The sequence below is a fragment of the Molothrus aeneus genome, chromosome 2, assembly GCF_037042795.1.
Source record: "Molothrus aeneus isolate 106 chromosome 2, BPBGC_Maene_1.0, whole genome shotgun sequence".
NCBI lineage: Eukaryota > Metazoa > Chordata > Aves > Passeriformes > Icteridae > Molothrus > Molothrus aeneus.
This window is the reverse complement of record NC_089647.1, coordinates 27,267,556-27,280,734: the sequence shown is the minus strand read 5'-3', so window position 1 is coordinate 27,280,734 and position 13,179 is coordinate 27,267,556. Positions and strand designations below refer to the sequence as shown.

Sequence of the window (13,179 nt, the reverse complement as noted above, 5' to 3'; positions counted from 1 at the left end):
GGAGAAGGCTCTCCCTGAACTGGTGCCTGCTAAAATATCAGTGAACATGGTCTTTTTGTGGAAATAATCTGCTGAAGTCTGAAAGGAAATAAAGATTGCAGACTGATCAGCAAGTGTAGTATGTTCAGCATCTCTGAAAGTAAGAAGTTACCAGCCTTGTTCTGAACTGCTCAACACGAGCAGCAGTGGCTCAGAGCTGTGTGTGGGTACAGGTTTGCCATTGCTGCTGCAATGCTGACAGGCAGCATCTGTTGCTTACTGCCCTTTGGTCTGTGTTTCCAAGTTCTGGAGTTTTCCTTTATATAGGGAATATGGTGTCGATTTAAACCACTTTGGGTTGGAGCTGAAGATGTGTCTCATTTGGGAATGAGACTGTCCAGGGACCCTTTTTTGTCCCTCCCTCTGAATATTTAAGAGTAGTTCTAAAGGTGAGTTGTGTTTGAGCTGAGGAAACAGCTGTGCATACCTGATCCTGCTGATCCTGGCCATGATGTTGTGTTTAGAAAGCTTGAATGCAGCACCCCTGCAGTACCACAGCATTTAAAGGCAGATGAGTAGGAGGAAAGCTGAATTACTGCAATTACAACTGTGTATTTTACTTTTTACTTTTTATTTTGTATTTATCTCAGGCTGACAGTCAAGTGACAAGGTCTGTGTGGTTGCCAGCTGAGATGATCTTAAGAACCACTGACCTTGAACAGAGCCCTAAAAATCCCTGTCTTGCAAACACTTGGGAATTCAGCAACAGCAGTGAAATTACTGGACATACTCTCCAATCCCTAAAGCTTTGAAAATATTGGGAACAGGATAAATAAATGAAGGAATGTACCTGTGTTACTGAGAGCTGGCAAAGATCTGTGCAGCAGCATCTGTTTTATAGATGTTTGTGCAGTAAAGACTCAGACTGTTTGGAGGCCTTTTATTTTTAGGCACCAGGGTCATTTTGTCTCACCTTTTTTTGAGAATGAGGTAGAAATTTATTTTAAGTCTTTGAGGATATAAATCCTAATGTTCAAACTTCATTTTTTCCCCTCTTTTTTTCTCAAGATACTGCAACTGCTTTATGCAGAACTTTGAGTTGGAGCACTCATTCTTGAAGATTTCTCATTGTTTTTCTGCAACTCTGAAAGCAGAAAATGTTGTTCTTGTTCTTCAGTTGTTAAATTCTTATAATTGTTCATCATCATCATTGTAAATCAAATAACGCTCATCAACCTGGGCTGAATTGGCACTAATGAAATTTCAACAGGAGATGATGGTCAATTAATGAGATGTTGAGAACAGTAAGTTTTGATTTCAAAGTTGGTACTTTATTATTGACCTCTAGTATAGGTGTCTAAAATATTTGCTCTCTCCAGGGCTTGGATCAACTGCAAGGACAAATTCTCTTTTTAAGCCAGTTCTACAATAGAAACTGATACATGTGTGTATAGACTTAGATCAATAGTCTTGAAATATAATTTTTTATTTCTGTATAAACTAGAGACTGTAACGAGAATTAATCATTGTCTTCCTTTATCCATCCAGATGTTTGCTCAGCTGTTGTGGAAAGCTTCTTCACTTAAGCAGATGCTGTGATAAATGACCTGTGAAATGGATGTGATGCGCAGATTTTTTTTTGCATTACTTATGAGGAAACTATGTTAAAAAAGCCCAAAACCCACAACCCCAAAAAATCAGCCCAACATAGAATTATTTTCAGTTTGAATATAAGGCCAAGCAAGTAGTCCTATACAAATCTGAGTATGAAAAACTGATACCTTGAGAAGACTTCCAAACCCCCAGCATCCCTTCTTGGGGTGTTTGCATACAGAGGGTTGCAGGAAGACATTGAGTTGCTTTCTTTGGTTTGCTCTGAGCACAGAGGGTGTCTCTTACAGTAGTCCCCAGCCAGTCAGGTGGCTCAGAGGCCGTTCAGGTTGCTGTTGAACTCGATGGAGCACATGGTGAGTAAATGGAATTGCATGCCACGCTTGGGGCACGGGGCAGGAGGACACGGCTCTGCTGTTCCTGGGAGCCTCAGAGTGTGTGTGGAGTGGGTTGTTCTGGCACGTGTGCAAATGGCATCGCTGTGAGCTGCGTGCCACACAGGTAAACTCTGTGTCTAGGGTCCCCTCAGGATTCCAGGATAGGGTTTAGTCAGGGATTGAACCTTGCTTCAACGTTACCATTGAGGTAGTTACAAAATTACTGGGCTGTTTGCTGTCATATGGGGGTCAAATAGTGGACCCTCCAAACTGCAGAATTTCATCCTTTTCCTGGTTTTAACTTTTGTTTCTGCAAGTAAGGGCATTTGAGCACAGCTGATGGCTGTGTCCAGAGTCTGGGTGCCTTGCCTCCACTCCTGGGGCTTTCCCATTGCTTGCAAATGGTGAATAGAGGTGGGCAGATCCTGCATGCTTGGAAAGTCCTCTCAAGCTTGTGCATCTTTCCTTCTGTGAAATAGAAAGAGGTGTTGTTTGAACTTTTTCTATCATTCAGTGCTGTTGTCTTCTGCAGCCTGTAGGCATGAAAGACTGATGAAACAGGTAATTTCTTTATAGAATATTTTTAACAGTAGATTTCAGTTGTCTTGAAGCAGACTGGGAGGAAGAGGCTCAGCATAGGCTGGGCTGTGATAGCTTTGTGCTGCTGAAGGTCGGGTTTCTGTTGATCCTTTTTCATGTACAATGTCAGAAATCTTTCAAAATCAGGATGGGTAGCAGGAGGGGAAACCCTTATTGCAGACCAGCACATTGAAAATCAAGTCTGTTGTTCCTGTGATGATGAAAACAGATCTTCAGCTGGTACATGGAGGGCTGCTTTCCTCTAGAAACTCTTAAAGACATTCAGACCACATGTCCTGCCCAGCCACAATTACATGTTATTGTGAAACCAGAAGACTGACCTTACTGACTTGGCTTTCACAATCATTTCTACAGAGCTGACTTCATTCCTGGTTTAAAAATGACTTGTAAATACATAACCCTGGGTTTTGGATTTTGGTGGAGGTTATTATGTCTGCTTTTTTTGTACTGGTGTTTTTATCAACAATAACTTGGCACTCTTAAAATTGCTTAAACAGGACCAAGGAGTAGTGGCCTGCAAGTGGTAAAGATCTGTTCCTTCTGTGTTGGAGTGGTACACGGTGCAAGATGTTACTCAGCTTCAAAGCTGTCCAAAATGCCAGTGGTGGTGTCCCAGCAGATTTTCCAAGGAAACAGCAGCACAGTGACGTGAGGGGAAGCTGCCAGTTGTGCTGATGGAGAGCGTGGACTGGGACGTGATACCAGCCACGTCTCAATCACCACAGGGGGCACACTCACCTTGTTGTGCAAGAGTCAGCGTGGGGTTTGCTGTTCTTTTCAAGGCAGTGTTCCAAATCCTGGTTCATTACATCCAAAACTTAGTGTAGAGAGGGGTGGGTGGAGTTGGGGATTGCCCCAGATAAGGTTGATCAATTGCCTCTGGTCATCTTTGATCACAGGTCTGTGAAATGTCAGCACTTCAAAGTGGTTTAATGAAATACTTGTGCAGGATGAGTACTGCATCCCAGACTTAGAAATATCAGTGGATTTTGGGACAGCCTATTAGCACTGCCGTGGAAAGGAAACAGTCTGATTTGTCTCTGTGAACTTCAGCATCAACTTGCTGATAATTAGTCTTGAATTTTTTTCCCCTTCTGCACAATTGCGCATTCTGGGGAAAAAAAAGTTGTTATGCTTTAAAGTGAAAAGCCAGCAAACCCAGAAATATGGAGTCCAGTGAATGATTTCCATGCAACATTAATATCTTTAGTTTCACACCTAAAGTCTTTCCAAGACTATAAATGAACCCTCCTAGACTTTGTGCTCAGTGTATTTGTTGCTAGACAGAATCAAGGTTCTCCAGGAATGTACTGCTCCCCTGGGGAATCTTAACATCCCTTCCCAAGGAAGTTAGCAGGATCTGTATCCTGGTGAGTGGAGAGGTTTATAAAATACCCTGTTTTAGCACTGGTGCTGTGCAGTTGTTGGACACATTCTCTGATTTCTGGCCTCAGTAAGGTGAACTGGCTCTTCCAGTTCCTTAACTTATCTGTCCTGCTCTATGAATAAGGCACAGGTGGTGGAACATGATCAGCATTTGAGTGAATCAGCAGGGTCATATGCAAAAGAAGGTTTGAGTTGTCATCAGCTCCATGAATAGGGCTCTGAGGAACTCCTCATCTGGAGAGAAGTTGGTAAAAGTGGCAGAATTCCAGTTTTAACAGCTGTTACTCCCTATATTCCTGAGAACTGGAAGGATTTTTCTCTCTGTTCACAAAAATATTGTCTCAGGACAATGATTTTTCCTCAAATGCTTTTTGTCCACCTCCATAGCACTGGTGCTCAAGTCTGGAAAATTCTGCAATATCTTTTTCAGTAACATGCTGTAATACTAATCAATACTGTTGAGTGTAGGGCCCCTGCAGCCCCAGTTTCTCAATCTCAGGGGCTGTGTACCAAAACCAGGCCTTGAAGTCAGATCTGAAGTACTTTTTACAGCGTCTTGCATCATTTGTTACCTGTGAGGAGGAGGTTCAGTAGTATGGATAGGACACAGATAATTTTGTTGCTATGGCCATAAACCCAGCTCTTCCTAGCAAATTCCCTAATGCTGATCCCAGCAGAAATGCCCATTGCCTGTGTGCAGTATATATTCTCATTTCACCTGCTCCCATGTACCTGCCCCTGCAGACTAAAAATTGTGTCTGGTCTGTTTCTGCTTCTCTGGTCATTGCTCTGGAACAATTCCTCTTATTTGCTGGAGCGGGGGATGGTAGAAATATTGACAGGGACTAATTTTTTTCTGTGGTCTTAAAGTGTTAGTTCTCCCTTACCATGTAGGCTGCTAGCAGTTATTAGCCTTCCCCCAGTAGGATTTGAGCTTTGTACATTCACATTCATGAGTGTGACTGTGCCATGTGACTGTAACTGCAGATTGAATACTTCTGGCTATATGTTCTCATGTGATCTGTTTTAACAGCGTACGTTGAAATTGGGACAGCTTTTGTGTTTTTTCATTGTACTTTGTCTTCCAGGAAATTGGCACTGAAGTTAAAAAGATTTTATTGCACATTCAGTTGCTATTACGATTGCTTGAATGATGCTCTTGGTTTGATGGGAAAGAAGCAGAAATGCCTAATTTGCAGTAGTTACTTGAATCTGGGATTGAATTATTTGCTACTTCTGATGCTGGTGTTTACCTTGCCACCTATTTGGTCAGGCAGAGGAAAGTCACTGAATGTAAGATGCCATCTGCTCCAGTTTCCCCACTTAGAAGGATATTGAGAGAATAAAATTTCAAGTTAAACGGGACCTATGCTAAGGAAAGTGCTGCATCCTTTCCTCTGATCAGTAAAGGTGTTGGGAAGTACTGGGTGTGTCTCTGATCTGTTTCCCAAGAGCTCAGCCTAGTCATCTGCACATGGGTGGGGAGGCAACAGGTTCCAGCTGCAGCCCAAACTAACTCTCTTTAAGATGAGGGTGACTGGAGGCTGATGTTTGCTTTTCTTTTGGGTGTGAAGACCATAAGCACTACTTTAAGTGCTTTTTACATTTATTAATAATATTGCCAATGCTTTACATTGCTTTTCCCCCCCTTTTCCCCGTTTGTCTCCTCCTGTTCAGTAATGGTAGGCTCCATGTGTTGCAGGTCACATGGTTCCATGACACATGTGTGTGTGTATATATGTGAGATGCCTGGGGACTCTGCTCAGACTGCGCTGAACTTCCCTCTTCAAAGCCACTCATCATTTCACAGAAGTCACCTGCCACCATGATGCCTGGGGGCTTATCTGACACCAAGCCAGCTACTCCAGAAGTTCAGCAGCTTGTTAACCAGGTGAGTTGCACCCCCTCTCTAGATTAAGTTACTTGTGTGCAAAGAGGCCATTCCTGAAGCTTGTGTAAAGCCTGGAAGACTAAGCCAGGTTTTAAACTGGAAGAGGCTCATGCTAAAAGTGGGAATTCCCTTGACTGGCAGTGTTTTCTCAGCATTCTATGTAGGAAGTGCCTTGGTGAGACTGAGAAAAGCCACTTCTGTGTCTCCTCTTTGTCCATGGCCAGGCATGGTACTGGCTACCTTCACTTAATGTCTGTGTGAAGTTCCAAGTCCAGCTCTGCTATGCCAGCAGTGAGGTCACTTGTTTGAAACGAGAGGTGGCATACTGGAAGGGAAGAGGTTGTACCAGGTAGAGTTCATTCCTCAGTGAAGGACTGCACAGGACAAACCACATGCTAGTATGCAGTAAAGAATTGTGTACTCAGGACAAAGCTTTTAAATTCTGTGTTTCCTGCTGGCATTATATGTTTTCTAGTGTCACAGCTGTGATACAGGGGCTGCTGGTGGGGCAAGATGAGCTTGGCACAAGGCAGGCCACTAAGTGAGCCCAGTTGCCAGGTGGCTGGTTACAGGCAGTGGTCCTGAACTAGAGCAGCTGTGTGAGCAGCACCTCTGCAGATCCTCTAATGCCCTGCAGTGCAGCAGCTCTTTTTAAAGAAAGTATAAAATGCATCCCGAGGAATGAAAGGGGCTCCCACCCACCCAATTTCCACCCTTCTGCCTCTGAAAGATGAGCTATTGTCCCTTTGGCAATTGCACTCAGGCACTCTTTGAGGAAGCAAGAATAGGAAGTAGCAGGGCTGAATGCATTGGCCAATACTGCAGCATGCTCACTATACCTGATGTGCAGGGTATCTTCTTTGCTGTGCCACCGAGGACAGAGTTTGCACCACCATCTTCCACAGCTTCTGCGATCTTGCAGCTGAGACCAGGCAGCCCAGTACTCTGGGAGGGCTCTTTTCTGTAGTCCACTGGTGGAGGGGATAACTTTAACATTCAGTTTACTGATTAGAAGACACTCCATGTTACAGGAGGTGTCTGATTTAGCAGACTGATACAAATATGCTGGTAAATTGATACAGGTCTAAGTTACTCTTAGCAAAATGTAGCGACTGCAATCCCAGTTCTCTGAGGATGCCGGGGTGTTCTGCATTCCTGGTGTACAACACCCTCTGTGTCACCACACTGGGCATCCTCAGTGACTAGGAAGGGGGATGTGGGTTGAAGTCACCTCTAGCCAGCAGTTTTCTTCAAAATTCTTTTGCCCAGCCGTTTAGTTTTTATACTCAGGCTTGGGCAGAGCCATGTGTTCACTCCCCCCATGCTAGTCTGGCTAACTCAGGGTGTGTCGCTTTCTCTTACTGAACTCGGGGAGTTGCACCATCATGTGACCCCCTCCACTGACAGAGTATTTATCAAAACCACCCTGTGGTCAGCCTTTGTGTTGAGATAGTCAGCTTATTTGCAAAGGCTGTGGTCAGTCACACCCTGCATTATTCTCCGAGTCTCATGGGTGGAACGTCACGCGCCCCTGTTCCTCTGAGCCTTCTTCCATTATAGGGCTTTATTGGTCAGTCACAGCTGGGGTCACCAGAGCTGGGGACATGTACATGAGGGAGGGCTGGAGTCTGGGGTAACAGGTTAGTCAGAGATGATTTACTGCAGAGCAGAAAGAGAAATGGATGATTTACAGTTGTTTGGGGGGCACTGACTGAATTACTTGGAAGCAGTACCACTGTTCCTTCTATTTTGGCAGGAATGTTTGAAGGAGCAGCACTTGCAGAGATCAGAAATTCCCTTTTACCTATGGAGGGGAGACCCTAGCAAGGGATTTGTAGCACCTTTGTGTATTTGCCATTCTTGTTTCCTCATGTTTAAGATGGGGCCAGCTGAGAGCTGTGAAATTTAATTAATGAGTCTGTGAAATGCCTTGAGCACTATACCAGATACTGAGCTTCGTTTTCAATGCTGGGCTGTGTTATTTATGGGTCATCAGAAGTCTTGCAGTGTGTATTGGAGGTGAAACCACAGCACTTGAGTGTCTGTGAGTGAACAGGCACTTGAAAATGTGAATGCTGGTTTCAGGCAATGCTAATGCTCCCAGAGTACAGGGCACACAGGGAATCTGAAATGTGTATAGTGCAAAGTTTCTGTTTGATTCCAGAAAAGGACTGATTCTAATTTTAGTGTTCTTTTGTTCTCAGTAGCATCAGGAAAATGAAAACAGATTGTTCTTTGTTCTTTATTTTCTGCAAGGTGAAATTTCTGCTCTGTGCTGAGAGCAGGAAAGAGAATGTTTCCTGATCCTTTCCCCCTTTGCAGAGAGTTTGGTATAGTTCTCTAAGGAAAATATTGTTATGGAAATCTTATGTTGGGGAAATCCTGCTATCCTTCCAGCATAAGTGTCACCCTTTCATAAAGCAATTCTGGGGGCTTTAATGCTCTGGTGAGCAGAGAAGCAACTCCTATCATTTCAGTGAAGCTGTGAAGAGCGTTTGCAAAACTTGGGATGCTCAAGGTCTGTCTGCTCATGGGATTATATAATTATTTACTTATACCTGTGCCTTGTCTCTAGCCATAATTAGTGAGCTGAGGAATGTTAGTTATTTGGTCTCCCTGTTTTACAGCTGTTGCCCAAAACTGAGGAATGTTTTGGGTTTAGGATGCTTTAGATAAGAGCTTAGGAATGTTAATTTTTTCACTCGAGGATTAAGGAGCTGTTTGCCTTCTTGATTTTACTGAAGGCTCAGTTTGTAAATGACAAATGGGGGAATATAGTGGCCAGAGGAGAGAGAGCAAAACTGGAGAGAAGTGGCTTTGTTTTGTTTTGTTCCGAGGGAGGAATATCATGCACCAATAGTTGCCACTTAGGAGCATTCTAGGAGGCCCCTGCCCCTGTCAGCTGGAAGGTTGTTGGGAATTAAAATTTCCCTGGTTTGCCAGAGTTAGCAGCTCCTCAGCTGAAAGAATAGTTGTCTGTTCCTGGGGATAGAAACCCTGTGGAAGGTACTCAGCAGAAGAGCAGGGTGAGAAATCATGAGGAAGCTGAACAGGATGATAATTTCTGGCTCTTTGGAAACGATCTGGATGTTCCTTGGGTGCTTTCTGTGACCTTCCTGCTGGGAAGGAATGTCATGGGAGTGGCAGCCAGCTGTAGATGCTTATACTAGGAAAGTTAATTAATTCAGTGGGTTCCTGTGAAACAGGTGGGTGGTGAGAAGCACTGAGGTGCTGCTGGCCCAGCCCAGGGCAGCCTGAGCAGGCTGGCACTGACACTGACACTGCTCCTCTGCCCAAACTCAGTAAGGCATTCGGTCACCAGCTGTGGCTGTCATGTGCAGAGGGGCACCACGTCACCCAGCCTCAGAGAGTGTCTCTGCTTTCTGTGTGGTGGTCATGCAGCCATCATGAAATAGGATAGTTTTTATTTCTTGGAGAAGTAAGGAAGGGCAACAGCAAAACCACTGCCTTGGACTTCTGGAGGGAAGACTTTGACCTGTTTGGCAGACTGGTTGAAAGAGTCCCTTGGGAGGCAGTCCTGAAGGGCAGAGAGATCCAAGAAGGCTGGGCATTCTTCAAGAAGGAAATCCTAAAGGTGCAAGAGCAGGGTGTCCCCATGTGCCAAAAGACAAGCTGGTGGGGAAGAAGACTGGCTGAACAGAGGGTTTTGGCTGGAACCCCGGGTAAAAAATAGAGTTTATAAGCTTTGGAAGATGGGGCAGGCAATTCAGGAGGATAACAAAGGTGTTGTGAGGTTATGCAGAAAGTCAGAAAGGCAAAAGCCCTGTTAGACCTTAACTCTGGTGACTGCCAAAAGCAATGACAGAAAGTGTTCTTATGAATATATAAGCAACAAAAAGAGGGCTAAGGAGAATCTCCATAATTTGCTGGATGTTGAGGAAATCATTGCCACAAAAAAATACAGAAAAGGATGAGTACTTGAAGGCTTTTAAATCTCAGTCATTAATAGTCAGACCTGTTTTCCTACCAGCTCCCTGAGCTGTAACACAGAGACAAGGAACACAAAGAAGCTCCCACAATCCAGCAGGAAGCAGTAACCTGCTTCTCCACTTAAACATGTGCAAATCTGTGGGGCTGGATGGAATCCGCCTGAAGCTACTGAGGGAGCTCATGGAAGAGCTCTCCAAGCCACTGTCCATGATTTACCAGTGGTCCTGGTGAACCAGGGAGGTCTCACACAACTGGAGTTTGGCTAATTTGATGCCCCTCTAAAAGAACATCTACAAGAATGGTAGGAAGGAGGATCCAGGGAACTACAGACCCGTCAGGCTGACCTCAGTGCCAGGTAAGGTCAAGGTACAGCTCATCCTGAGTGCCATCACACAGCATGTGCAGGGCAACCAGGGATTCAAGCCCAGCCAGGATGGGTTCATGCAAGGCAGGTTCTGCTTGACCAACGTGATCCCTTTCCATGACCTGCCTAGTGGATGAGGGAAAGGCTATGGATGTTGTCTCCCTGGACCTCAGCAAAGCCTATGACTCCAGTTCCTGCAGCATTCCACTGAAGGAGCCTGGACAGGTGCACTGCTCACTGGGTGAAAAAACTGGCTGGATGGCTGGGCCCAGGGAGAGGTGGTTACATCTGGCTGGTCAGAGGTGGTGCACCCAGGGCTCAGTGTTGGGGCCAGTCCTGTTTAATATCTTTACTGATGATTTGGACAAAGGGTTTGAGAGCACCCTCAGTCACTTTTTGGAGTTTCATTAAGGGAGTATGTGTGGAAGGATGAAAATTGGAGTGGTATATATGAAAGAAATCCCTAAGTATCAACCTGCCAATCATTTTCCCCTTTCTTTTACAGGTGAAGCCACAGTTTGAAAGCCGGGCAAGCATGAACTGTGGTGTCTTTACAGCCATAGTATTTAAGACTCAAGTGGTTGCTGGGACAATGTACTTTATTAAGGTTTGTATATATTGTAGGAGGGAGTGTTTTGGAATTAACTGATACAGGTGACTTGCAGAGTGGCTTACAGCCAGAAAGAGAAGCAAACATCATAGAAAACTATCTGATGTGAGTAACAGAAGTGGGGACTACCTCCAAATGCTTATAAAATTCCTCTGTTTGGCACTACTGTAAGCAGGAATATAAATATTACAAAACATGCCCTATGCTTATTCAGATATGATTGGTAAGCTTCTTGGGATTATCCCCCTCAAGGACTTTAGATTGCCTTCCCAACTCAAATTATTTCAACAAGTCATAACTGGTTTCCTGTTTCCTTTCAAGGCAAAATTGTATCTGAGTCCTTCAGTTGTGTTTGTTGGGATGAAATTGAAGCTTGAGGAACTGATGGAGAGATAGAGTCAATTTTGTGATGCAGTGCACACATGTCTGCTGACTGGTTTTGCATGCAAGCAGGTGTGTTGATGTTTTGGTTTTTGATGTGTCAGGTGCTGCAGAGGTACACAACCTGCCTGCTGGTTCTTTCTGTGTTTTCAAAACTACCCCTGCTACTGCAGAGGAAAACTGGGTAATGCTTAATTTGGATCTCTGTGATAGCACCATTCCTCCTCTACTGGAAACCCTGACTGATGGATGTGAGCAGCTTTCTGTGAAGTAGCACAGAAGAAATGTCTGGGTGTATTTTTCATCTGAAGGCTAGCAAGTACTGCTGAGCAGCAGGCTGCCCTTGTGGAGCAGAGCAGGCATGGCCTGGGACTGCTGAAACCTCACGTGTGTGTGGGCATGTGCCTGACAGGGTATGCCATATTCCAAGGGAACTGGAATAATTCTTTCAGTAGAGGAATTGGCATGTAATGTTTGGGGGAAGAGTAATTCTGCAGAGAGACACTTTAAGCTTTAGCTCCACACTTCTCATACTTAGTTGATCCCAGGAAGGACAGATGCTGCCAAACCTTCTTCTTTCCCAGGTGCTTCCTTAAAAGAACTCTTAACTCAGAAATGAAGATTCATGTATTACTGAACTTGGAAGAAATCCATTTGTAACACTGCACATGGATGATTTGTCTCTTCTTTCCCAATTTTACCAGTGATGGAAAACATCACTGTTGGAATACACTCTCATTTTAGCATTAACTGGAACAAATTAATTCTTTTATATTTCTGAATCTTCCACCTCATGATGTTTTACCAGCAGACTTACAGCTGAGATGCAACTCAGACCAAGCATAGTGTCCCACTGCAGCCACCAGAAAGCATGTAAAAACCTCTTGGAGCCTAAGGCATTACAGTTTCCATGTCCCTCACCAAGGGAGAGTTTAGCACCTGTTGTGCTTGGCTCTTTAAGAATGAAATTTTACAGCTTCCTGCCAAGTCTTTATGTGAGGACTTTCTAGGGGGGGAGGTGAATTTCTCTGGAAGAGTATTCCAGGCATTCCCAAACACTCCCAAAAGCACCAGGATATGTCAGATTCCCTGTTCAGGCACTGATGTGTTTGGAGTAACTCAGCAGACCAGGGATTCTGGCTTTCAGGTTGTCATTGCTTCTCAGGACCATGTGCTGGTCTTTCTGTATTAGATCTTTCTGTACCCTTTGGGAGCTGACATGGTGCCTGCACCGTGTCCCACCCCCAAGTCATGGAGGTTTCCTCATTGTCTCTTGTCTCCTATGAGCGTGTCAGGAAGCTGTGAGCAAAGCTGCTGGCATCCTGGTGACTGAAATAGGACACCATCAAAACCTTTCTCCTGTTGCATCTTCTGGTGCTTCCATGCCCAAGCAGTTCTGCTCATTTTCCCTTCACCCGAGGTTGAGGGTTTTTAATACAGTTTTCTACAGGTGTAGACAGTTTCTGCCACCAGTTACTACCCAGACTTGGATAAGAGCTGTTGAAGTGAAAATGGAGGTACATCTAAAATTAAGATCCTGAACCAAGATGTTCTTTCAAGAATGTGAAGAACAGCCTTTTGTTTGAACCTGGTTTGAGCCCATGATCTTCACTTCCCTGCTCTTTTGGTTTTCCAGGTCCAGGTTTCCAATTCTGAATATGTCCACTTAAAGGTGTTTCAGAGTCTTCCTCATGAGAACCTAGGTCCCAGCCTTGTCAGCTTTCAGACTGGCAAAACCAGAGATGACCCTCTGACCTACTTCTAAGACACCATGTGTTACCTCACCTCTGCAAATCCTAAGGGGATTCTGCCCATGACAGTTAATAAAATAAGTTGGGAAAGCTATTGTCCATACTTTCGTTTTGCTGCTAATATACCTGCAGAGGTCTTTCTTGTTACATTTCATGTCTGTCACAAGACTAAAATAAAGTATTTTTAATTAAGATATAGAATAAACATAAGGTTATCTGGAATATAAAAAACAGTTAAGGAAAAAAGGCTGAGCAAGATAATAATCAATTGTGAAAAC

General features: G+C 44.3%; 1 protein-coding gene across 2 annotated transcripts; it reads left to right on the top strand.

The window, feature by feature from the left end:
- Positions 1–187: 187 nt before the first annotated feature.
- Positions 188–13,093, top strand: LOC136571625 (cystatin-A-like). 2 transcript variants are annotated; one of them, XM_066572150.1, is made up of 5 exons: positions 188–428; positions 1,528–1,946; positions 5,656–5,844; positions 10,665–10,766; positions 12,787–13,093. In XM_066572150.1, the coding sequence occupies exons 3-5, from the start codon at positions 5,779–5,781 to the stop codon at positions 12,913–12,915; spliced, it is 297 nt and encodes a 98-aa protein (XP_066428247.1). In that variant the 5' UTR covers positions 188–428; positions 1,528–1,946; positions 5,656–5,778; the 3' UTR covers positions 12,916–13,093. The 2 variants fall into 2 exon arrangements, with proteins under 2 accessions (XP_066428247.1, XP_066428246.1); XM_066572149.1 differs by lacking the exons at positions 188–428; positions 1,528–1,946 and having other exon boundaries at positions 1,979–5,844.
- Positions 13,094–13,179: the final 86 nt, after the last annotated feature.